The 22,888-nt window shown below is 51.1% G+C and overlaps 7 protein-coding genes across 7 annotated transcripts; 3 read left to right on the forward strand and 4 right to left on the reverse strand.

Annotated features, from left to right (window-relative positions):
* Positions 1 to 81: 81 nt before the first annotated feature.
* On the forward strand, positions 82 to 677 carry BCR38DRAFT_436135 (uncharacterized protein). Its single transcript, XM_040860434.1, has 2 exons — positions 82 to 189; positions 282 to 677. Exons 1-2 carry the CDS (start codon positions 118 to 120, stop codon positions 525 to 527), a joined length of 318 nt encoding a protein of 105 aa, XP_040714847.1. The 5' UTR covers positions 82 to 117; the 3' UTR covers positions 528 to 677.
* A 6,356-nt stretch (positions 678 to 7,033) lies between these two features.
* Positions 7,034 to 9,124, reverse strand: BCR38DRAFT_344402 (P-loop containing nucleoside triphosphate hydrolase protein; the record flags this gene model as incomplete). Its single annotated transcript, XM_040856099.1, has 2 exons — positions 7,034 to 8,751; positions 8,824 to 9,124. 2 exons carry the CDS (start codon positions 9,122 to 9,124, stop codon positions 7,034 to 7,036), a joined length of 2,019 nt encoding a protein of 672 aa, XP_040714848.1.
* A 308-nt stretch (positions 9,125 to 9,432) lies between these two features.
* Positions 9,433 to 11,106, forward strand: BCR38DRAFT_223593 (uncharacterized protein). Its single transcript, XM_040854269.1, has one exon. It carries the CDS (start codon positions 9,645 to 9,647, stop codon positions 10,890 to 10,892), a length of 1,248 nt encoding a protein of 415 aa, XP_040714849.1. The 5' UTR covers positions 9,433 to 9,644; the 3' UTR covers positions 10,893 to 11,106.
* Positions 11,107 to 12,459, reverse strand: BCR38DRAFT_223852 (ras family-domain-containing protein). The gene is made up of 3 exons (XM_040854272.1): positions 12,207 to 12,459; positions 11,768 to 12,035; positions 11,107 to 11,638 (listed from the first exon to the last, which is right to left on the reverse strand). Exons 1-3 carry the CDS (start codon positions 12,234 to 12,236, stop codon positions 11,322 to 11,324), a joined length of 615 nt encoding a protein of 204 aa, XP_040714850.1. The 5' UTR covers positions 12,237 to 12,459; the 3' UTR covers positions 11,107 to 11,321.
* A 2,678-nt stretch (positions 12,460 to 15,137) lies between these two features.
* BCR38DRAFT_485959 (ATP synthase regulation protein NCA2-domain-containing protein) lies at positions 15,138 to 17,194 on the reverse strand (the record flags this gene model as incomplete). The annotated part of the gene is made up of 2 exons (XM_040863963.1): positions 15,138 to 17,118; positions 17,178 to 17,194. The coding sequence occupies 2 exons, from the start codon at positions 17,192 to 17,194 to the stop codon at positions 15,138 to 15,140; spliced, it is 1,998 nt and encodes a 665-aa protein (XP_040714851.1).
* A 1,043-nt stretch (positions 17,195 to 18,237) lies between these two features.
* BCR38DRAFT_485960 (methylsterol monooxygenase) lies at positions 18,238 to 19,349 on the forward strand (the record flags this gene model as incomplete). The annotated part of the gene is made up of 4 exons (XM_040863964.1): positions 18,238 to 18,248; positions 18,320 to 18,428; positions 18,491 to 18,634; positions 18,696 to 19,349. The coding sequence occupies 4 exons, from the start codon at positions 18,238 to 18,240 to the stop codon at positions 19,347 to 19,349; spliced, it is 918 nt and encodes a 305-aa protein (XP_040714852.1).
* Positions 19,350 to 20,131: 782 nt separating this feature from the next.
* On the reverse strand, positions 20,132 to 21,445 carry BCR38DRAFT_345515 (pterin 4 alpha carbinolamine dehydratase-domain-containing protein; the record flags this gene model as incomplete). Its single annotated transcript, XM_040856186.1, has 3 exons — positions 20,132 to 20,359; positions 20,534 to 20,596; positions 21,275 to 21,445. 3 exons carry the CDS (start codon positions 21,443 to 21,445, stop codon positions 20,132 to 20,134), a joined length of 462 nt encoding a protein of 153 aa, XP_040714853.1.
* Positions 21,446 to 22,888: the final 1,443 nt, after the last annotated feature.

Raw genomic sequence — 22,888 nt, forward strand, 5'->3', positions numbered from 1 at the left:
TGCATGGCCTGCCTCTGCACCTCTACTTCACTTGCGAAGAACACCAGCGTTGAATCTTTTTACCTCAGGTTCTGTAAATTTGCAATATTCTATCTACTTGATGCGGCTGGCATTTTGATGAGTCTAGTAGCTCTTGGTTTTGTCTACGCGATGGGGTGCTTCTCATCGCTCAACCCTAGTGACAACTTGGTATGTCAGCTCACTAGACACCGGGATGGTTGCAGAAGCCCTGCCCATCTTGTCCTGTGAACTCTGCCTTTTGAACCTAACACTCGTTTTAGGCACGCCGACTGCAGCCCTACGCCTGCGGTCTCTGCTCATATTATCCCTTGCCTATCTTCCTTGTTCCGGGCGGAAAGCTCATACCTTTTCAACAAGTCCTGCCTTGGATTTTGCTGCAGTATCAAGATAATTATGTTCTAAATTCTGGCCGAGGGCGTGGGACAAGTCATCCCCTACAACAGGAACTATTAGGTGAAGCGTCAAGTGCCTATCGCTATGTTGATCTTTACCTGCTTGGTTCCTAAGGCATCGCCTTCACTGTGGTTTTCTCTGGGCATGGGCCCGGCCCCTGTGCTCTTGAACTGATGCCCGCCATACTGCATTGTGACCCACACCCGGCAGCAATCCACAAAGATCCGCTGTAGACGACCCGAGATTCTAATTATCAGAATAGGATATTTAGGAAGATTATTCTATTGAACCTATTGCTAATCGTATGTATAAGTAAGGAAAGTTGATGTAGAGTTTCTTCCATCCTATTTCAGGACCGAGAGTAGCTAGAATAGCGTCGGGATACCTTGCTGTCTTGAATAAGGTACAGATCATATGCGTTAACGTAGTCCACGGTCCAATTGCACACTTTGGCAGACCTTATACGACAATGTATAAGTTAATTCAAGCACAACGCCTATCATCAATTGAGACTACTCAGAATCGTTATCTTCAGACGTCTCTACATCATTTCCACAAGTGCGCGCATTATGTCCGGGCTCGCCGCAGATTCTACAGCGCCGTACACGCGCAATTCGCCGCCTCGTACGACCACCAATTTGACGAAATTCGTCATGTAACTGCCCATCAACCTCTCGTTGAGACTGTAGGTCCTGTCCAGCTTGTATACGAAGTGACCCTCCACTCTGTAGCTGTTTTTTCTTCGCACGACGACGTCGACTTAAGGTCTCATTTGCCTTTCGAAGTCATTCGACCTCGCCTTCTAAAAGGGCAAGCCGATGCATAACCTTCGTTGTACCTCGCGCAATCTGATCTATTCCAGCAAAAATTGACGTTGGTAAGCTATTTTGATGTCGTACAATCCTATTTTTCACATAATCGCTTTGTGATTGGGCTTCGGTTGGGTTGTTCGGAGTCTTTGATTCCCAAGGGACGGGGAGACCAGCCGAGCTACCCGGAGGTGTTGGCGTATGTAATTTCACATCGAGCTGTGATATGACATAATCTGCATCGTACGGAACTATTCCTACCCCTCGGAAACCTCCTTGGATATTTGAAATCGTGAAAGTTGCGTTGTACGCGTTTAAAAACGCCGATAAAAAGTCTTCTTTCGAGATATGACTTATATGTGCTCGTATGAGATCTTCGATTTCTTTTCCGTACGCTCTTTTTAACCCGCGAAAACAACCAACATCAAGAGGCTGGAGCCTATGCGACGAATGAGGAGGCATACAAAGCGTGACGATATTGTTAGCTTTGCAATATACCTCGAAATCGGTCGAGTGATGGCTTTCGTGACCGTCGAGTCAAGGCGATGAGTACCTTTCGTACGAGACTTGGTGTGATGATCGAAGTGTTTTATCCAATCTTCGCCTCTCTCGTTCGTAGTCCAGCCATTTTTAGTAACTGCGATAACCCAATCAGGCGGTAATGGGCTGTTTTCGTACCATGAGGAGAGGTGGGTTTTGCCGGCGAAAATGATGTACGGAGGGAGGGCATAACCGGACGACCCAACGCCTTGAATAACTGTAACCCATTCCCGATTTCCTTGCTGGGCTGCTCTAGGCCTTCCGCGCCGATCAGAAGTCGTCACGACCATTTCGGACGAGATTTGGCCCATCACAAAACCGGTCTTGTCGAAGTTGTAGATATCCTCCTCCTGGATCGCGTATTTCGCAATTGTATTCTGTACCAGGTCAAACCACGCGCGATACGCGTCGGGGTCTTCGCAGAGGACTCTCTGATAGTCGATCCTTCGATTTAAACGCGTCCGGAGGTCTGATTGTCGTCTTACGAAGCTCGAGGCCCAGTTGACGCCGACGCGTCCCGCGTCGCGACTTCGAAGTAATCGGTTGGCCATATCTTCAACACCACTCAATCGGGGAGGAAATGCTCGCGAATTTAGGTCAGTTATATGTCGTACGATTGCCGCTTCTTCGGAAGGAGTCAACTTTTGCGTTGGCGATCGCGTAATCGCTCGAGCGGGTTTACCGTCGCGTCGATACGCAAGGGTTCTAAAAGGTACGTTATAGATCTGACCAGCGCGACGTACACTTAATTTTGGATCAGATTGAAGCGCATGTAATGCTAGAATCATATCACTTTCGTTCCAAGAACCAACCATAGTTATGTGGTGAAAAACCGCAGGTCAAAGTGGTAGCGTACGAAAATCTGCCGAAGTGTGCAATTGGACCGTGGACTACGTTAGGTATTGTCTGAAACCGGTGATACCGACGTTCAACACAGGGAAGATCATGACGATGTTTGAATTCAAGTGTCGAATGGATATAGGCTACATCGAGTTTAGACAACACAAAATTGTTTCCAGAGGCCCGTCTACTTTCCTCGGAAATATGTTAACTACATTGTGCGCTAGTTGGTGCTTTGTGGTGATAAATGCAGGCACTTCTCCGGATACTATAGGGGACAGCATTTAACGACACTATTCTTATACCGGCGTTGGCCACATTTTTGGATATACCGGTCACCTCGCATAAAGTGTAACGCGGCCGTGTAGAGCTGAGAAAACGTTGATGCCTCCGAACGAAAATGGGGTAACTCCCAGCGGAGTGGACCATTGTTATTGGTCTGATCGCAAGCAGAACTTACTTAATATACTCAGGGCTGTCGAGGTCCAAGTAGTGGGGGCTGTATTGTTACTATGGAGGTGCGTAAGGCACCAATCCCAAGTTGGCCCCGAGGGGTCCTTAAATACTACAATCCTGCCTGCCTCGTACCGCTCCATTCGTGAGGCCACAGCTTCCCCCAAGGACTGTATTATTGTCGTTTTTTCTATCGTGATGGCAGTAACCATCTGACTATTAAGGTGCAGGTGTACTTGTTTTGCTCCTTTAGGACATCAGTCTGATGCAGTCCAGAAATATTTTGGTATTAGTCTCTTCCTATGTCTCTATCTTCTTCCCAGCTTTGAAGAGATGGATAGCTAACAGTCCTCCTAGAAACCGTGTTTGTAGCGTTCAGTTTGACGCGGGAGATGCGTATTGACTGAGTGATGACATCTTCACTTCTGCCTTTGCAGCAGTCTTGGTCCTGTTGAGCTTCAGGAACGCCTCTATGATCACTACCAATGGTGAACAGCGATATTGCCCTCCAAGATATTCTTCATAGGATAAACATTTCAACATATATATAGAACTATTGTCATCCATGCATGGGATATAATATCTTTCAATGAAACAACTGGGCTTACTTCGTGGGCACCGGTTCGACTCAAGTCAGATCATCATTCTTCTCACACAACAGCATTCAGCAACAGCTAAACTTCATCTTAGACGCGCACACAGACACGAAAATGGAAGCACATTCTGTCAACCGTAACGGTGATCCCCATGAAGGGGCAGACAATGGCAGTGGCCGCAACGACCGCGATCAAAATCGTGGCAACGTAAGTAATCAGAGTTTCTACTTGTTACCTTCCGGCTGCTTCTGCCGTCCTCGTTGAGGACTTCAACCGGCATCATCACCGACTTTTACTTTGTAAACGATCCCCCAGTTCCCCGAAGCATTACCCTCACCTCGCCGATGCACCCCTTTTTACCCCAAAGTTGTGATCAATAGGATATCAAGGATCCCTCCCCATCCTATTTGTAATAGCAGCCACTAACTTCCTTTTTATAGGCGCCTCGCACTCTCCGACAGTGGACGGCATAGGCATTATAGGACCAGCTGTCTACTTCTCTTCAATGGAACGTGCCACGAGCTTCTTTAACGCGTTAGTAACACCAGCAAACACTAGCAAACACTAGCGATAAAGCACCATCCAGCTTTCCACATTACTCTCTCATTCGCATAACTAGCCGCCATCCCAATCAGTCACCACGGCTACCAGCAACTCCCATACAGGATGCCCTGTCACTTCCAGCACATGTAGCAGCAAACGCACCATCCAGAAGCTCCAGAAGCAGGCACATCATCCGGAACTCTCCAAATGACACACATTATTATTATTATTAAATACGCCGTAGGTTCGAAGCCCGTCCTTAACATCCATCTTGCAATAGTCCCACTAACTACTGGTTCTCCTGTTGCCGTTGCAAGGTCTCTGCGAGAGTATAGCGGCCGCGGTGCGATAGCGGCCTGTAGCCGTTCCCTCGGCCCTTCCAACAGTCCGCAAAAAGAGGATTACATCCTCTGCCATCTCAGGGGCGTCACCACAGCGGCATAGCGGCGAGTATACGCCAAAAGCCCCTGTCTCGAGAAACGTTTTTCTGACTGTCGAGAACTCTCAACGCTAGCAAACCATTTTAAGTCAAGTAGAAATCAAAGTCTGGTCGATCCCAGCAAGCTAGCAATTCATTATGAACCCTATACTCTCAATCTATAGAACTATTATGCAATTTGTTCGATTTTCAAAGAGCGTTTGAACGATCTCCATTAATAGTTCAATAAATGTGGCCCGAGTCGTTTCATGAGCTAGAAGCACGGTTTCGTTTATGGTTGCTTCCTTAATAGTCACAAATGAGTTCATCTGAGCATGGTCCAAGATTTATCTCCGCAGGAATGGAAAGATTGCTTATTCTGTGTTATCTCGTCGTTATATCTAGATACCTTTAATGGTGCTATTTAGCAACCCCACGACATTTATCCAAGAGCTCCCACTATGACCTTCGATTTCTGGAATCACGGTTTATTGCAGCATATCTGTACCAGTTCCGCAGCTGAGAGAGCAGCTTGATATATCTTCTGGCATCCGCCAGGATAAAACGAAAGAGGTTTTCCTTACCTCCAAAAAGACTGGGAAAGCATGACCACCAAGGAGGTAGGAGCTAGGATTTAAAGAGATAGACTGCCTTATCGGACAAAATACGACAAATCAAGCATCTAGGCACACTGAGTATGCGTCGTACCAAGGAGTTGACCGAATTCCTTGGTTCATTTCTTTTTAGTCAACACGCTTGGCAGAGAGAGCCTCGGGGCCAGTATTGCTTCCACCTTCGGCCAAACCATGGGCTAACGTGGAAAATTGGTGAGTTTCAAATGATCTCTCCAGCGTCAAACCAGGTATCACTTTAAAGGAAGACGCTCTACTACAGCGATAAGCTATCCTCGCGATTGGTCTCATCGCGTTCACAACGGGACCTTATGTCGATCGCCGTACTAACATTCCCTCTTGAGAGAGTGGGAGAGTTTATGTTCCACAGAGGCCTTAGCCAGACCGTGTAAGTACCCGGCAAGCAACCCCGTGGAACAAACATACTCAACAGGAGGATGAAGCTTCCTTCAAATCTTGTCCTACATTGCGCAGACGACCGTGTGGCCGTGGCGGGCATGATCTTCTAGACACTGAGGAAGTGTCTCATTAAGGAAGTTCCAGCGAGGGGTTTCTCTTAAACCCCACTGGTATTCCCTTCAATGAAAATATCAGAAACAGACGAAAGGCTTGTGAAGTTGAAGCTCTCCAATGACTTGGCGATGAAACAAAGCAACCTATAGCTGGTCTAGATGTTGAGTGTATTGCGTGGTTTTGTCTGGAAAGACTGAATCGCCGTATAGGAGAAGGTGCTGCTCCTTCTTGAAGATGATATTCCTCCCTCGACTTTTACTGAAGAGTTATGTTTAGAGGAGCTCAAAGCTGCGTGTATTGCGTCAGAATGTAGGTGGTAAATGTGGGCGATCTATGCCAGCGTCCTTACAGTAGTAGGTTAGGCTACAAGGGGACATATTGGTTTACGCAAAGATGTTCCTATTGAAGGATTGTATGTATTTTGTCAGACCCCAAGTATCTGGGGCCGTATTGGTACCATGAAGGTGCGTGGGGAAGAACTGCTCAGTCGGCCCTCGGGGGTCTATAAATACAATAGGCTAGTTTGCGCCTGGGTGACGTCTAGCCCTTTGTACCTGAGGCCACACTTGCCCGTAGATCTAATATATTTTTGTAGCTTAATTGGAAATAACCAAGGACATTGCGAACCGAAAAATCCGGCGCAAAGAGGAGATTCGTCATTAGATATATAATCTGCCCCATATGACTACAGCTATTTAAGTCATTCTGCATTTCCATTAATCATATATAATATATAAGTAAACAAACAGGACGTAACATAATATCTCCCTCTCTATGAACCAATACAACTAAGGTAGCTTCAAGATCACGTTCTGAGGTGCTGATTTCGAAGGCGATGTCTAATTTGAAGTTAAAGTCTTCTCAATAGGAACTATGAGAAAAATGCGGCTGTTGCTATTATCAACGTGGGGATTGGTGCCACCGTTTGTGGTAATATAAAAGCCAGCAATGCCTCCCCGGTCTATGAGGAGCCCAACCTAAAGCCATCCATGTGCGAACAGTCGAGGTAGCACTTGAAAAATATACCAGTTTATTTCAAATGCATTTGATTTTAGCTGGGAAAAATAACGAGGTTACTGTAGCACGTATCCATGTTATTACAGCGCAATGTCAATTATAGCTCGGTAGAATAAGCAGATCATACCAACTATAATGCAGTTTGTTAATCCTGGAATAACACAATTCAGTAACAGCACTAGCCACTATTTATTGGATTCATTGCTTAGATTGCACCTTTCTTGCGCTTTTTCATCCTAAGTAGCTACTAATAACTAGTTACTTAACTCTCCAGGCCTCGAATTGCCGCACTGTATCCTTGCTAACCCGCGGTGGGAAGGAAGCCACGGCCGTCACTAACGTACCCATAGCATCAAGGCCTCCATCGCTCCTATAGTCTCGGAACGCCCTGTCACAGATACGAGCTATTTCAGCCCCTGAATAACCCTCGGTCATCCTTGCCAATTCAGGAATATCAACGGACCCTTCGAACTTCAGCTCTATCGCCTTATTGGCCCAAATGGTTTCCCGTGTCTTTTCTTCGGGAAGGGGCACGTAGATCAGCTCGTCGAACCGACCAGGACGTAATAGGGCAGGATCGAGGGAGTCAGGCTTGTTCGTAGCTGCTAAAACGAACACCTTGCCGAGCTCTTCGAAGCCGTCCATTTCCGTCAACAGTGTTCCGACAGCCTGGATGCCTCCACTAGTTGCGCTCCCCCCTGAACCAGAACGCGAGCCTACAATGGAGTCGATCTCATCGAAGAATATGATACTGGGACTGGCGTCCCTCGCGCGTTGGAACAGCTTGCGGATCGCCCTTTCCGTTTCGCCGACGTACATGTTCAGCAACTCTCCACCCTTGACGGCAAAGAAGTTGAACCCTGATTCCGTGGCCATCGCTTGGGCGATCATCGTCTTGGAGCAGCCTGGAGGACCGTACATCAAAGCGCCCTTCGGTGGCTTCCACAGCACATCTTCACCTGCCTTTGGCTGCTTAAACACTTTCAGTAAAGTATCCTTGACATCGCTATAGCCAGCAATGTCGTTCCATCTCACGGTAGGGGGTTTGAGTCTGATATCGTGCATAGCTGTAGGCCGAACTGATGCCAACGCTGTCTTGATGTCCTCCCACACCAGTGGCTCGTTTGTTGGCACAAATTTCGTTCGCTTATCTGCAGCCTTACCAGCTCCAATCACAAGGCGTTTCAGGTCCCTGCCCGTGTAGGCGTGTGTTCGATCCGCCACATCTGAGATGTACTGCTCGAAGTACTCCGGCGAGAAATTGGGCTTCATGGATCGGATTATTTCTTTCCGATCAGTGGTGGTTGGTATGGGCAGCGTAATATACTCATCGAAACGGTCTTCGGTCTGCAGATACTGGGGTATGTCTTCTAAAAAGTCCAAGCAAGTTGCCACTACGACGACATTGGGCCGCCGGTTTCGTATCGCGGCATGTTCGGCCAAGTCGTCGAGGCCATCTGCTATGGCGTCCACAGCCCCTTGGTTATGGGCTGTCACCCGTTTGAAATCGTCGATTAGGATGATGGTTGGCCGTTGTTGGTTAAGTGCTGTCGTGAAGCACTCCTGTATCTTCGTTGCCTTGTCTGTGCTCTTGATGCGCACGACGTCTCCCCAGCGAGATGCGCCAATCCGCTTCAGGAGCATCGACTTCCCCGTACCCCGACTTCCCTCAATGACGATGCCGCAGGAACAACGTGGCACATTACGGCCAAAGTCCACGTCAAAATAGCTGAAAAAGTAGTTCAGCTCGTCCAGCTGTGGTTGCATCCCCGGCACATTGTGGACTTCTAGCTTCCCCGGAGCCATGTTCGCCTCGGCTGCGGCATCTTCGTCGCGCAATTCCACAAGAGTTGAGCGGCTGTACTTGGCCACATTGGCATTTCTACCATTGACGGATATAACGACGAAAGATCGTTTTGGTCCGGACACAGACAGGTCACGGAACGCTAGTCCAGGAAATATGTGCTCAGAGATTTCTAGAACTCGTCAGTTATACGATGCCGTAAGGGGGTCAGACACTATTAGTCGAATGACAAGGGACCGCCTACCGAAACGGCCTTTGAGGAAGAACTCCCAGTGCGGCCTCTCAATATCTTCCAACGGCTCAAGGCCTTCACTGACATCTCTCACAGTCACCTTCTCAGCCACTGGGACATCTCCACCAGGGGTCACTTGAACGCGGTCTTCCAGCTTGATCCCAGTGGCCTCCTGCAGCGCACGACTGAGCATCATGACATTCTTGGCGACATTTCTATCCGTTGAGGGCCAGGCGATAGCCTCACGCCGGGTCCCAGTGCCATTCGCGGCCTCGACGATGCATACTTTGCCTACGGACAACCCCGACTCCATGAGGCGGGTCTGGTCAATGAAGACCTTGGCGGCATGCTTCTGGTTTGGCAGCTCCTGCGTTTGAGGCCGCCACTTGCCCTCGATCCCCTTCCTCATCTTGCACAGTGGTTTCTATTGGCAAAAGGGGGTCAAATGTAACACAATGCGGTATACCAACTTTCACTGTGATGACACACCGGGGTTGTTGACGACAATTCGAAAAATGGAGAAGGGAACATATCCCGGAGGAAAAATCTGCAGCTGCTCTAAACAAGTCGACTTGAGACAGGGTTTTCTGTAGGCAATCGTTTTTCTTCTCGAATTGAAAAACGCAAGCATTTCCCACATATCTAACCTAAGTGGCAGTTGCCCGAATAAAATATACTCGGGTGTATTGGTTGTGGTTTTGGTGATATTTGATCCACAGTTACGCAAGCCACACAAGGTCTTACTCAATACAAGCCACGCCAAAACCTTCAAATATAGCAGACACCCCCTCCGAGTAATTCCATCCCTCAACTGCCATTGCAATGCGCGCCTCATGATCCGACAGCTTCAGCGGCCCTTCACGCGACTCGTACCTGCAGCATGGCGAGCTACACCCATCGCGAGCCTACACGGTAGCAGCCGGCTGCAAATCGCGCCATGCCGCAGCAAGAGCGCAGGCGAAACCTCCAAGCCCAAGTCTCTCTTCGAGGAACTTTTCCCAGCCGAAGCAAAGCAGCTACAGTGCGAGGGCTCGTCTGGCGAAAAAACCCGCTTCTCCCCCGATGAGATATCCGCCGACAGCGCCTGGGTCTCGCAGCTCCTCGAAGCCTCCCCACCGTCCGAGACCGGCCCGCTGCGTGTGCCCAATGACGACCTCATCACGTACTTGGATCCCAAGGTTCGTGACACCAACCGACACGCGCGTGCCATGCTCGTGCTCTCGGCGGCATCCAAGTGCCTAGCCGAAAGCGACTTCTTCCGGCTAAGCGACAACAAAGCTGAGCATGTCGAGGGCTGGGTCCGGGGCATCACCAAGATCATCCCCGCGCGGGACTGCCACACCCTCGAGCCCCTGGGCCACTATTACATTCTGTTCGAGAGCGAAGCGGCGGCGCACGCATATCGGGAGGAGGTGCGGCGCATCTGGGAGTTGTCCAAGGCGAACGCCACGCCAGGCGGCCCGCTGTCGTTCCGGAACGTGGGCCCGGGATCCAAGGAATCTATTGGGAACTTCACGCTGGTGCCGCCGAGCCAGCGTTGGGACCTTGAAATGGCGCGGTACACGCGCGAGGAGATCCTGCTCGAGCACAGCGGGTCCATCGTTGACAAGCTTATGGACAAGGCCGGCACGCGGGCCCTGGTCTTAGTCTCTCTTGACGGGGGCGGCATACCTCCCAGCACGCTGCGGACGGCGATTAAGGAGGATGGTGTGGACAGAAACCTGGCCTGGAGGGTCAAGGACTTGGATGGGCAGGGCATCATGTCGTTTGGGCGGAGTATGCCAACAAGTCGCGAGCCAGACCCTTCGGAGAGGAATTCAGAAGAACAGAGACGAAGAGTCATGGAGGCCGAGGAGGACAGGGAGGACAACCCGGACGACCCAGTTTCCAATACGAGCACTCTCAACAGGGAGCACAGGAGCTACTCTAGGTTCATCGTTCCCTTCCTCGATGAGGCAGAGGCACGGCGGTTTGTTAGGAACTGGCATCGACGGCACCTCACTCTGTGTGCTGATACCAAAGAGGCCGAGGTGGATACTTGGCACAAGACCAGGACGTTAAATGTATCATTACTATGGTAGAAGCCGCACCCGCGAACCCGCATGTACCAAATAGCTGTATCTTCCATGTACATCAACAACATACTTGTCACACCACGTTGTTCAATGATGTATTATTTTCGAAGGCAGAAAGCCCTCCAATGCAGATATCAAGACGCGTCAAGCAGCAAATAAAACTTGAAAATACCTAGAAAGACTCGAAAAGTCGAGACTGGAAATGTATTAGACCCATATCAACCAAACTCCACCCAGATATTTGCTCGTCCAGCTTTCCGTTGTCTACCGCGAAGCCGGGTCTTGAAGGATCCTCCAAGATAATACTCCTGCCTTGGCATCCTAGTACCCCGGAAAGTCGTCTCGTCCGTCAGACAATGTGCTCGGTCTATCATGTCCTGTGGACTGCACAAATACAAGCCTTTGACACTACCCTTCATGTCTCGCCGCATCATCTTAGCAGCACTTGCCCATGCCGCCTGAGGATCCTTCTTGCGCAGGGTTGATGCCTGTGCCGGCTTGCGGCTCGTTCCTGGATGTGTCAATGATGCGCTTCTTGATGTCTGCGGCCAAGCTGTAGAAAGCCTTGTCGATGTTGATATTGCTCTTTGCCGATACCTCGAGGAAGGGAATGCCGAGCTCCTTGGCCAGCGCCTCTCCTTGCTCGGTCGAGACGACACGTTTGTCTTCCCAGTCACACTTATTTCCGACAAGAATCTTGTTGACGCCCTCAGTAGCGTGCTGTTCTACATTTGCAAACCACGTGCGGATGTCTGGAAAGCAGAGGTTAGTCTGCGATTTTACGTAATTGGGAGATAAATGGTTGATGGTCTTGCATCCGCTCGCTTGGGCATCAACAAGCTCACCGTTCACAGCGTGCATCAGGTTACGAGCGGACTTACTGTCAAAAGATCTCTGGTCGGTGACGTCGTAGACAAGCAGGATGCCCATGGCCCCGCGGTAATATGCTGTTGTGATGGTGCGGAATCGCTCCTGGCCAGCCGTATCCCAGATCTGAAGCTTGACACGCTTGCCATCCAGCTCAATAGTTCGAATCTTGAAGTCGATGCCGATCGTCGTGATAAAAGACGGGGTGAACGAGTCCTCGCTGAACCGCAGCAGACAGCATGACTTGCCAACTCCAGAGTCACCGATGAGGAGGAGTTTGATCTGTCAAGTAAGAGGTTAGTGCACATTCCCGCGGGTCTGTCGAATCATGACGAGATGTGTGCAGAAGCGAGCAGAGTTGCTACATCCAGTACCGAAGACGGCTCGGTTCCGTAAATCAAAAGGTACGGCAGGGGGTGCGACCTGACGGGGCAGGAAGTGGTATAGACGTACTAGAAAATCGTAGTTCCGGTTGCCAGACATATTGGCGATATAGCGCTCGACGGTGACGACAAATGGTGCTGTGTATGGGTGGTGATGTGGAGAGCGGTCGAGCAGGCGACGTCGCGATGTTGAGGTGGTAGAATCACGGGGATAGGGATGGCAGGCGACGTGTGGTCAGAAGCGTATGTTCCAGTGACGGTTATTCTACTACTACTCCTGACAAACAAGTGCATGCAGAAATTGTCTAACTGGCTTGGTACTAGCACAACAACGGGGGCTCGAGAGATGACGACGAGGTTGAGTTCGAGCTTGCTTTCGGGAGATGATGTCGTGGCGGCTGATGGCAGAAAGTCGGAGGATAGCGACAGAGGGGCCGCGCGCCTGCCAACTACTAAAAATTCAATATTTGGATGACCCTCGTCCAGGGTAGGAAGCTTTGGCGAAGCGACAGGCGGTTGGTTGTGCAAATGGGGATTATTTGGTGCTCAAGTGGTGGAAGTAAAGACGAGGCAATTATTCCTCAAGCATTGGGGGCTTTTGAAGATACTTGTGTGTGACCTTGGGCATGGAAACATACAACTGGCAGTCACCGCCCTGCAGTCCCCCAGATATTTACACAACCCCTTTCGGCCTTCCTCCACTCTAGGATAGCCCCGGGAAAGAACAACCTGCATAAGTTAACCAACAAATCGGTAGTGTGCATTCAATTCGGCCTAGGAAAGGAAAGTGGAAACTGCAACTCTTTGTGTCCTCCGAACAGCTTTTCTCTCCGTCATTTGCGATATTCCAATTTGTGTTGACACCTCACCAGTCGCTGAACTGTGCAAGGGTTGGCTAACATCCCCTTTCAACGTTTACCAAGTCATTGTCGCTGGTTTGATTGAGCTCTATCGGGCAGGTGTGAATGCCTTCTCGGACGAAATGTTACGTGGGTGCTTTCAATCTCTTATTAATCGCTGGTGCTTGAGCATATCGTGCAAGCTGGTACAAAATTGTTACCAGCCGCTCAGCAGCATGGGAGAATGGCCTTGGGCTTTCTTCGAACCATATCCTGCCAGCAGTTACTGATATCGATACAATCTCGCCGAGGCTTTCAATCTCAAATGCTATATATATTGTATGCATGTGTTGAGTGCTGGGACTCTATGCTGTGGCCATAGGACCTGCAGATTAAAGTATTGCAGTGCATCAGATCGTCCAATGATATTCTGCGGCATATCATCATTGTCCCAAGTCTTCCCACAGAGCCGAGCTGAGCACCCAGCCACTATACTGAGCCGAAATAAGAGCAATCATATCCGATAAGTGTTTTCTCTCTCTCCTCCCTTCATTATCGTATTGTCTGATTCAACCCACGAATCACCCGAGAGGCATTTTGCCTTGGCATTGGCGTGGCCGGTTTGCATTCCAGATCAGAAGACGTCAAAGTCAGGCTGGGACCGGCCAAGAGCCCGCTCGCGAACCATGGCATCTCGCTCTACAGCCTGACAGGTGGGTCTATGGCTCGTATCCGATGACCTATCTAACGGCAACAGGGTTTCTCAGGAATCGTTTATAGAATTATCTATCCACCCTGTAACATCTCGCAACGATTCCGACTGAAATGCAAGACCTTCGACGGCCCCCAGCTATCGCGCAGAGGTCTTGGAGCGACCCAAGGGCTTCCGAGCTAAATTCCCCAGATCAACGACGACGACGAGAAGAAGAGCTGGCGCATAAGGGATTCTAGAAGAAGCCGGGCGCTTCTGCTGCACATCATACTTGTTGTGGCCGTCTGCATCACGAATCTGGCATTGATGGCGTTTGCGTACACGAACTATCAGGGCCACAACGGGGTGAGACGTATATACAATCAGGACTGTGGCACGGTCAAGCGGCTAGACATAGGTGTTCCGTGCCCGAGGAACGTCACACATATCAGCAATTGGAGACGCTTCACCTGGGGACTTCTTGCGTTTAGCTCCGTCCCAATTCACTTATGTAGGTCAAAGCTCCCTAGTGGCTATAGAACAGGCCTCGCTGTGTTGAGCCCTGCTCCAAGTCGATTGTGTTCCAATCACTCGCCTCTAACGATTACGCGGTGGCGGTTGTCGAAGAATTCCTTATGCGCGGAAGCTCGTGGACTCTTGCCGCGGGCCTCTCGGCTCTCTAGATACGAGCCTGGGTGAGCTGGGGCGAAATTTGACTTGTGCGTTCTTCTTCGTCTTGATTGAAACGCCTCGGACGTCTTGGACCGAACGTGCCAAATGCTTACAAACTAGCCTGCCTTTATTGTTCCGGGTCGCAGCCGACTCGGCGCCCCCCGGCTTGTAAGACGGCCCCTCCATTGCAGTTGGTCTCGATCAGGGGCGTCATGTGAGCTACCCTGTAGCTACCCTGCGGTGCCACCGTCGCCTGGGCACCAACACGCCGCCCCTGGAGGTGGCGTGTGCGCAACAGGTTAAGGGTGTTCAAGCTACCAACTCCGCCGGGGAGGGCCATGACGGTGGGATTCACTCTAGTTCTGGCTATAATCTTCATCGGCTTTCGAAAATACGACGGCACCACGAACATCGTTTCTCCTAATAGCAGGGTGATAGGCGCTGCTTGCCATGTTCTGAAGTAGGATCGGACAAATGGCTACCTCCTTCCGGTGCAACGGGGCGCCGTAGATATTTGTGAACGGGTTTGGCCACTGTGGGTGTACCACGGTCCCTGACGAGAAGATGGGGAAGTTGGACGAAGGCAGAAAATACCAATGACCAGTCACAAGTGACTCGGGGCAGTGTAAAATTACAGAAATTTTTATTCGAGGTAACCGAATCGCCAAATGTTCATACTCACTTATGCCTATGCAAGAGAAGTGCCCGTAGTTTCGAGGTAGGTATATCGAATTGGTTACATGTATTGTTGAATAATTATCAAATAGTGTAAATGGTTCTGTTGACCCGAACTTCCTCCTCAGTCGGGTCCTTTTAGCCATTTGGAGTAAGCCCAACGGATGCGGTCTAACGCCCTAAGTTGCGACTGAATGCCTTTCAGATTGGCAAGGTCGTCCAGATCCTCCAGAAAGTCCTTCTCGACGTCGGCTGGGAGCAACTGGTGAGCCAGCCGTCGCAGTAAATGGACCTCGCACACTAACAAGCCGTGGTCCTTGTATGACAGCAGGTTGTTGGGGGATGGCGTCGCCTCGGAGAAAATGCGGTCGATGTTGCGCAGTACCCGGACCGACTTGGAGGCTTTCCGTTCCTGGCCGTAGTTCTTACCTCCGAAGATACCACGCAGGTACTGGACAAGTCCTATCGAGACCAACACCCCAGGCGTCAGCCCGATGAAACCAAAAACTAGTTCCTGGCTCTTCAGGAGTGAGTCGATGCCGGACAAGGCTATTTCGAGGTCCACCTTGGTCTTCTGTACTTGAATGAGCAATGTCCGTACTAGGTCGCCGCGCACAGCTCCCATGAACGGCTGCCGCAAATCTTTTTCGTACGCCCGCAGAATCGGTGTGACGTCTCCCTCCTTGACCTTGGCCCGAATGTCTGCAACTTGCGATTCGGACAGGGAGGAGGCGCCTGTTGCTACGGTAGGGTTTTCAAGTGCGAAATCAACAACCATGCGCTCCAGGCTGTCCCGATCTGCTTTCAGGCTGTCCTTACTCATGATGGCGATTTCACTGTTAGAATCGTGCCGAATCGTCGCAAGCACCTTCCTTGTTGGCTCAACCACCCAGTTCAACCAAAAGTCTTGAACGGTGCGCCCGAAATCGGTGATCCAGTCAAGAATCTCTTGTCGACGGTTGACGAAGATCCGGAATATTGTCGTCGAGGAGAGCAGAAGCGCAGTGGCGGGAAGCCAGTATCTCACGAGCCTCGAGGGTCGACCGTTCTCGGCAACTACGTCCTTTGTGGCGGCCAAGTGCGCGGGTAGTTGGAATTCAAGCAAGTTGTGCAAACGTTTTGCGACAACCGCCGGCCTGTTACTTTCGTCCTCCTCGACTTGAATCGAAAGCTCAGGGTCTTCTTCGACTCCAGCAAAGACCTTATCTTCGAACTCGGCAACGCCTGCCTCTAGAGTCAAGACGTCCTTGAGCACCATGTCCATCAGCGCAACGCTGCGTTCTACGACACCTTTCCACTCTTGGTTATTAGACATGATAATATCACTCTTCCCGTCATCGCTGCCATTACCACCAAATGCCAAGCCCTCGTCGATGAGCACACCTAGACCGCTGGAGGTCATTTCCCGAAGCTTCCTGAGTCTGGCCTGCTTTTGACGCACTTCAGCTCGACAGATGGCCACCGGCGACATGACACGTTGATGAATGTTGGCGAGAGACCTCTCTCGAATACTCTCTTGAACGATAGCGTAGAAGCAACGCCAGGTTTGTGAGATGCCTGAGCTCACGGAGCCGCCAAAGTTCTGTCCAGAGAGTTCATCAGAACGCGACACTGCACGACCGCGTTGAAACCGATTCTTGCTATCCTCATAAATATCCTGACCCCAGGACCAAAACCGCAAGGGTGAAGTCTGAACCATATACAGAGTGCTATTCGACGGCGATGACAGCACGTCGTCCCAATACCAGATGTGGTCACTAAGCGGGATAATCTGGTCTAGTAGCGTGTCCATGATAATGCCGTACGTCTGTACAGTCGCCTTACTGACGAGAAGCCATTCGAGTTCGGCCTCATACTGGTTCGGGCCTGGCTCATCGTCGGATCCATTCACTAATTGCGAATGAGATAGCAAGCTCTGAAGCCTCCATAGTGGCAGCACAGGTTCCGAAGCCGACGTGGTTGACAACGTCTTGATGATTCGTAACAGCCTTTGGACGCGCGGGGAGCTTAGACCAGCGGATGCTTGCTCGAGGAACTCGCCCTCGGGACTGGCCAAATGGGCGAAAGGGATGCGGTCAAGCTGTGCATCCAGACGCCGTACCTGGCTGTCAGCAATATTAGCAAAATGGCATGATGCCTCCCAGGGATATTCCAAGGTACTTACTCGGCTACCACAGACATCTCGAATGATAGTGGTGCGAAGTGTTTATGTGGGTCTCGGGTCGGAGGGGGGGGAATGCATCGCTGCTGTATCGGATGATCTGAAAAAAAAGAGACAACTGCACCGTGGGGAAGGGATTCTCGGGAGCCCGAATTTGAGAGTAACTAGCTGGCAGAGTCTGCAGAAAACACCCAGTTGACAAGCCGCTCAGCCGATACTGTTGCGCGAGAGACTCGGTGTGGTTGTGCGCAAGCGAACACTGGTCACTTCGATCGCTTGCGTTTGAGGTCTTACACCGCGCAACATCGTGTGGGCTGAAAAAAAGCAGCTCAAGTGGTATGAGGTCATGAAAAGGCACCAAATCCACCTCACTGGCTGACAGCTGGCAGCTAGAGCCGTAGGAGCCGAGCTTGCGAATCAACTACCGCTGCTCCGCCCTGACCCGCACCAGCTTGCTGTCTGGCTGGAGCTTGGGCGCTGTCAAAAAGTAGCTCGGGAGCGGTATGGCAATCGTGAGCTGTCAATCAGGTCACACATTTGGGTACTAGACAGAGTTTAGCCCTGTAGCGGCCGGCCCGAGTAATTCACCGAAAGGACGTGGTTCTACTGGTGTACTACGTAGGCTTCTTTGCTTCTAGATTGAGTGACGCCTGCGACCCTTTTAGTGTACGAATACGACGGCACCCTCATTGGCTCGAAGCCTCGCGGATTGGCCACCATTATTGGGCCCGGAATGCGGAAACTCAATTCATCTGGTGGTGCCACTCGCTGTGCACGATGGACTTCCTGCACCTGGACTAGGAACATTGACCGGGGTCCTCTTGATCGCCTTATTATTTGACCCTTCAAATTCAGAATTCTGCACTCCTATCGCCCCGACCCACCTGCCCTTCAGCAGAGTGTTTTCGTACGCTTCGACGTCTCACCATCATTCCCTTTAAAAGCTGGTGACTTCCATTGCACAGCTTCCCTCATTGAGCAGAGGCTTCACGACACTCCTTCCATTGATCGACCTCGAGACACCCAAACTTGTTGGACGGCCCCATTCCAGTTCTCCCCCGCCATGGCGACAATGTACGACCGCCCCAAAGCGCACCCCCTGAATGCACTTCCGGACTTGCTTTGCTAATGCCCTCATTCAACAGGAATACCACTCTCGTTGGCGCCTTCGCCCAACCAGGCACCTTCACTGGCGTCTTCGAGGAGGTCTCCAAGTACAATGTACAGCTCAACGTTGTTGAGCGCCTGTGGGCGGTCGGTCTCCCTTGTCCACAAACCTCATGCCGCAAGAAACATTGCTGAACATCTCCCTCCAGGCGTGGTACCTTTGGATGCAGAATGATGTCCTGGCCACGGGTATCATGAGCTTCCTCATGCACGAGATCATCTACTTTGGCAGATGTGTTCCCTGGATGATCATCGACCAGTTGCCCTATTTCAACAAATACAAGCTTCAAAACGTATGTTCGGCGCGGACACGTCCTATGCCCCTTGTTAGGCTTGACTGACATGCTCGCACAGCAAAAAATCCCGACACTGAAGGAACAATGGGAGTGTGCCAGCCTGGTTCTCCTCAGCCATTTTACCGTCGAACTCCCCCAAATCTGGCTCTTCCACCCGATCGCGACCTACTTCGGCATGGACTACGGTGTTCCCTTCCCCTCTATTGGCAAGATGGCATTTCACATCGCCGTCTTCTTTGTCATTGAAGATACGTGGCACTACTGGTTCCACCGAGCGCTGCATTACGGACCCCTGTACAAGATGATCCACAAGCTTCACCACACGTACTCTGCGCCGTTCGGTCTGGCCGCCGAGTACGCGTCGCCGATCGAAGTCATGCTCCTTGCAATGGGGTCGGTTGGTGGCCCCATCCTCTGGGTCTCTTGCACCGGTGATCTTCACCTCTTCACCATGTACATGTGGATCGTCGGCCGTCTCTTCCAAGCCATCGACTCCCACAGCGGATACGACTTCCCGTGGAGCTTGCGGCACTTCCTCCCCTTCTGGGCTGGTGCCGAACACCACGACGTGCACCACGAGCGCTTCATTGGAAACTATGCGTCGAGCTTCCGCTGGTGGGACTATGTCCTAGACACTGAGTCCGGACCCGAAGCCGCCAAGCGCCGCCGGGAGAGGAAGCTCAAGGCCCTGAAGGCCAAGAAGGCCCAGTAGAGGGCTTCGCTCATGGGTTCCGAGCGGAAGCGGCGTGGCAGTGGACAGCTCCATCCGTGACTTCCAACGCGATTTAGACTAGGCAGCAAAGGATTTGCCCATCGGATGACGCGACGCGGCTTATCAGGCTGTGATCAGTCGACCTCGCATGTTCCGAGCCTGGGAGACATGGGTTAATTGGCCCTGCCTGGTACGATATGGGTTCACTACTTGAACATGAGAAAACAGTTGCCAATGAGAGATTTGACACGTGGAGCGAGGCCGACGGATGGGGGTATGTTGCATGGGGAAAGGAGTTTATGGCCCTCGTCACTCGTTGATTCTGTACATACTACCTTTTGGGCCGGGCCAACTTGTATACCCTTTTAATTCGGTACGAAGAAGATGACGTCGTTCGGCACGACGATAGACAACTTAATAATACAACGCACCTTCACTTGTGGAGGCACACGGTTCACACCAATGAAACCCTCAGCAATAAATCTCGTGTGTCATAAAATGAAACATACAACACGCTGATAAACCTACTGGTACTTAGCCAGCAAAGCAGGTTTGCTTTTCCGTTCTCGCCTATCCCCGCACCGTTCCGCTTGTTCCGCTCTGTTCCCGCCGTGTTGGGTCGTTCTGATGCCTAGTCTTTGCCATGATAGGTTTTCCGGGTGGTTTCGCATAGGAGGCAGCCAATAGGCAACAGAGTAAGAAGAGGTTTCGTCCACGAATCTGGGAACACGACGTGGCACTATGACCTAGCTTCTTTGGGGTTGTTACTGCTAGTACCACGACTACTGCTTCTTCTTCGGCGTACAGCAGTCGCCGCCAGCACGGGTCGCCGCGTCAGCAAGCCTCCTCCCCATCTCGCAGCTACCACTATCAGCACCCTCCTTCACCTCCTCGACAACCTCGCCGAAGTCCCTGGCCAGACTGTCGCAGATGGCGGCTAGCTCGACGTCCTTTGTGGATAGGCCCTTGGGGTTGTGAGTTGTCCACCGGATAAAAGTGGTGTTGTAGACCTAGGGGGTTCCGTGTAAGTGAGTAAGTCAATGAGTTAGTTTGGTTCGTTGGTTGGGTCATTAGTCAACTTGGTCAGCAACAAGCCGATGACAGGAGGCGATCGTATCACGAGAGGTAATGGTAAATTAATAAGAACCACCTTGATTAGCAAGAAAATAGTAATAATGACTTACGTTGGACCATTCTGGATGATGATTGCTTAGTTTACACTGGAGTGAAACCGCAGTCATGAAATCCTTTTAAAATCACATATTTTGTTAGTCAGAACTTCTCATAGTTTGTCTTCTGCAGCGCACGACGAACAGGGAGTGGGGAGTAGAGAGCGATGCCGTTGGAGTCGCCTTGTCCGACGACAACCACTACAGATATGGATGAAGCGATGGAGCTAGCCGTCATAGCCGTCTTCACTTCCCCAGCTTCGCCCAATGCTTCCAGGCGTGGGAACGTAGCTTTTCGTGGGCAACTTTGCTCGAACTGCCGGATGGGCTTCGTCCGATTATAGACTTTGGGGGAAGCATGCAGCTAGCGCCGGCGGCAAGTAATACAGTCGTAGTCTTCCTGAGATCCAGGAAGCACTTGCGTTGTACTTGCGAATCCGCGGGGAAAGGTTACGCATATAGCATCTGAGCTATGCCCTGAATTTGTCTGACGCCCTTCACTTAGAGCACACCTGGGGGCGTTGTCTGTCAACGTCCCAACTCTCCTGGCAGCTCCCAGTAACCGAGACTTAAGTCGTATCGCCCAGTTCGATGAGATAAAGGCTGGAAAGGCGGGAGATATAGTGATGCTGGCACTACTCTTGACAAACAACCCGGAAACTCCGGCAAACCTGGCAGGACCGTCGTATTGATGGCTGATAGATGGACAAACAAACACACAAAACGCAACTCGCAAATAGAGCAAACGATACTTACCCAGGTCTTCGCAAACGTCTTGAACTTGAAACTCCGCTCCAGTCCCTCGCCGCTGTTGGTCAGAGTCCAGCGGCCTTGTGCTGATGCTAGCAAGCCCTGGAGCTTCAGCGTCAGTGCTGACTCGTCTGATTCGGCAGAGAACTTGGGCTGCGTCGCCGATGAAGTCGCCATGAATGCAACGTTTGCGCCGTTTATGCGAGGTTGTCTCTGGAAAAGTAGATGTCGACACGAAACCACTACGGGTCGGCTAATGAGCTGCCGCCGGGCTTGTGGTATACTCGTAGTTGAGATCAGTCTCGTTTGCCAGCGGCTAGGGGCCCAGGCGACAGGTCGCATCGAGCGCTGAGTGCCGAGTGCCAGCAATTGGAAGTCGTGGTTCTGGTGTTTTTTGAAACAACTGGGAATTCCGAATGGAGTTGCAAGTGACAGGCAATACGCTAGGGTAATGCGGATGCGATTCGCTGGCCGTATGGAGTTGACGGGACAAGGTGACGATGTCCAATTTAGAGATCTTTCGGCAGTCGTCCCGCTCTGGGACCAACCTTGAAAGCTCGGAAGAAAGAGACTAGTTCCGGCCGCTGCGGGTGTTCCGAACCGAGACAACTCGAGAGAAACCTACTCAGTATTTGTTGTATCCAATGCCGTCTATCCGTTCACTTGCAGTTTGGAAACCAGTTTGGAAACAAGAGACTAGGGATATTTAGGGCCGCCTTGCATCTCTAGAGCTGCAGATGTGACATCCAATACTGTGGACAGTCCCCAAAACAACAACTTCCCGTATTGGCCTAGCTGCCCTAGACAGGAACAGGCAGGTCGCGTTCAATGTGCTGCTACTTCTGGCATCCACTTTGTCAGCAAGTAGCAGATTGGGGCATGGCTTTTCTCGTGAATATCTATAATCAATACTCGAAACTGCATCTGCACCTGCACCTCTACTGGCACTGCACAGAACTTCGCATCGGCAGTTTCAACTCAGCATCGCCTCCATACGAACTCCTGCCACCGGCTCTCGGAACAAGCATCGTACTACTACCTGTCTAGCCCTGTAGAGAACGTGTAAGCCAATATGCGCGGTCGGCACAGGCGCTGGCTTATATAGCTTCCGAAGCCCCTCTCGATTCCTGGGCGTGGGGATTTCATCAAACATGTGGCGTTAGATTTCAAAGATGCCAAGATCGATTGGCTTGGAGAGTAGACGAGCTTGCCGTCTGAGTATGGCACATTAAGTTCGGTCACACCTCAGTCCTCGCGCCAGAGCTCTGGGATGTCCACGTCCATTTCGGTGGCCACGAGCTGCTATCACCTAAATTCTTCGACAGCATGACGCTCCTCCCAGATGCCAGTACACGGGGAAGGGCCGATTACGGCGGCTGAATTGCGTCACCCCCTCGAAGCCAGCTTCAACAGTGTGCGGGAGCTGTCTGGGATTAGGATCAGGATCTCACCGGTTTGCTAAGCTTTGAGAGATGCTGATTGAACCCCCCTGGTACGCCAGTTACTTGTGGCCGGGAATTAAATCCAGAATAGCTGCACCGTTGAGCTCAACGTTTACTCTTCGCTATCGGATTTGTCAATCATCGGTAGGCACGAAGAACAGCATAAAGTTCCCTTGCG

Source organism: Pseudomassariella vexata, assembly GCF_002105095.1.
Source record: "Pseudomassariella vexata strain CBS 129021 chromosome Unknown BCR38scaffold_8, whole genome shotgun sequence".
Lineage (NCBI taxonomy): Eukaryota > Fungi > Ascomycota > Sordariomycetes > Amphisphaeriales > Pseudomassariaceae > Pseudomassariella > Pseudomassariella vexata.

Bases quoted from the DNA above. Each gene is read 5' to 3' on its own strand.
- BCR38DRAFT_436135 (XM_040860434.1), top strand. From the start codon at position 118: ATGAGTCTAGTAGCTCTTGGTTTTGTCTACGCGATGGGGTGCTTCTCA. The intron at 190-281 runs GTATGTCAGCTC...CACTCGTTTTAG, and splicing joins TCAACCCTAGTGACAACTTG to GCACGCCGACTGCAGCCCTA.
- BCR38DRAFT_223593 (XM_040854269.1), top strand. From the start codon at position 9,645: ATGATCCGACAGCTTCAGCGGCCCTTCACGCGACTCGTACCTGCAGCA.
- BCR38DRAFT_223852 (XM_040854272.1), bottom strand. From the start codon at position 12,236: ATGTCTGGCAACCGGAACTACGATTTTCTA. The intron at 12,036-12,206 runs GTACGTCTATAC...CTTACTTGACAG, and splicing joins ACCGGAACTACGATTTTCTA to ATCAAACTCCTCCTCATCGG. The intron at 11,639-11,767 runs GTAAGTCCGCTC...TCTGCTTTCCAG, and splicing joins CGACCAGAGATCTTTTGACA to ACATCCGCACGTGGTTTGCA.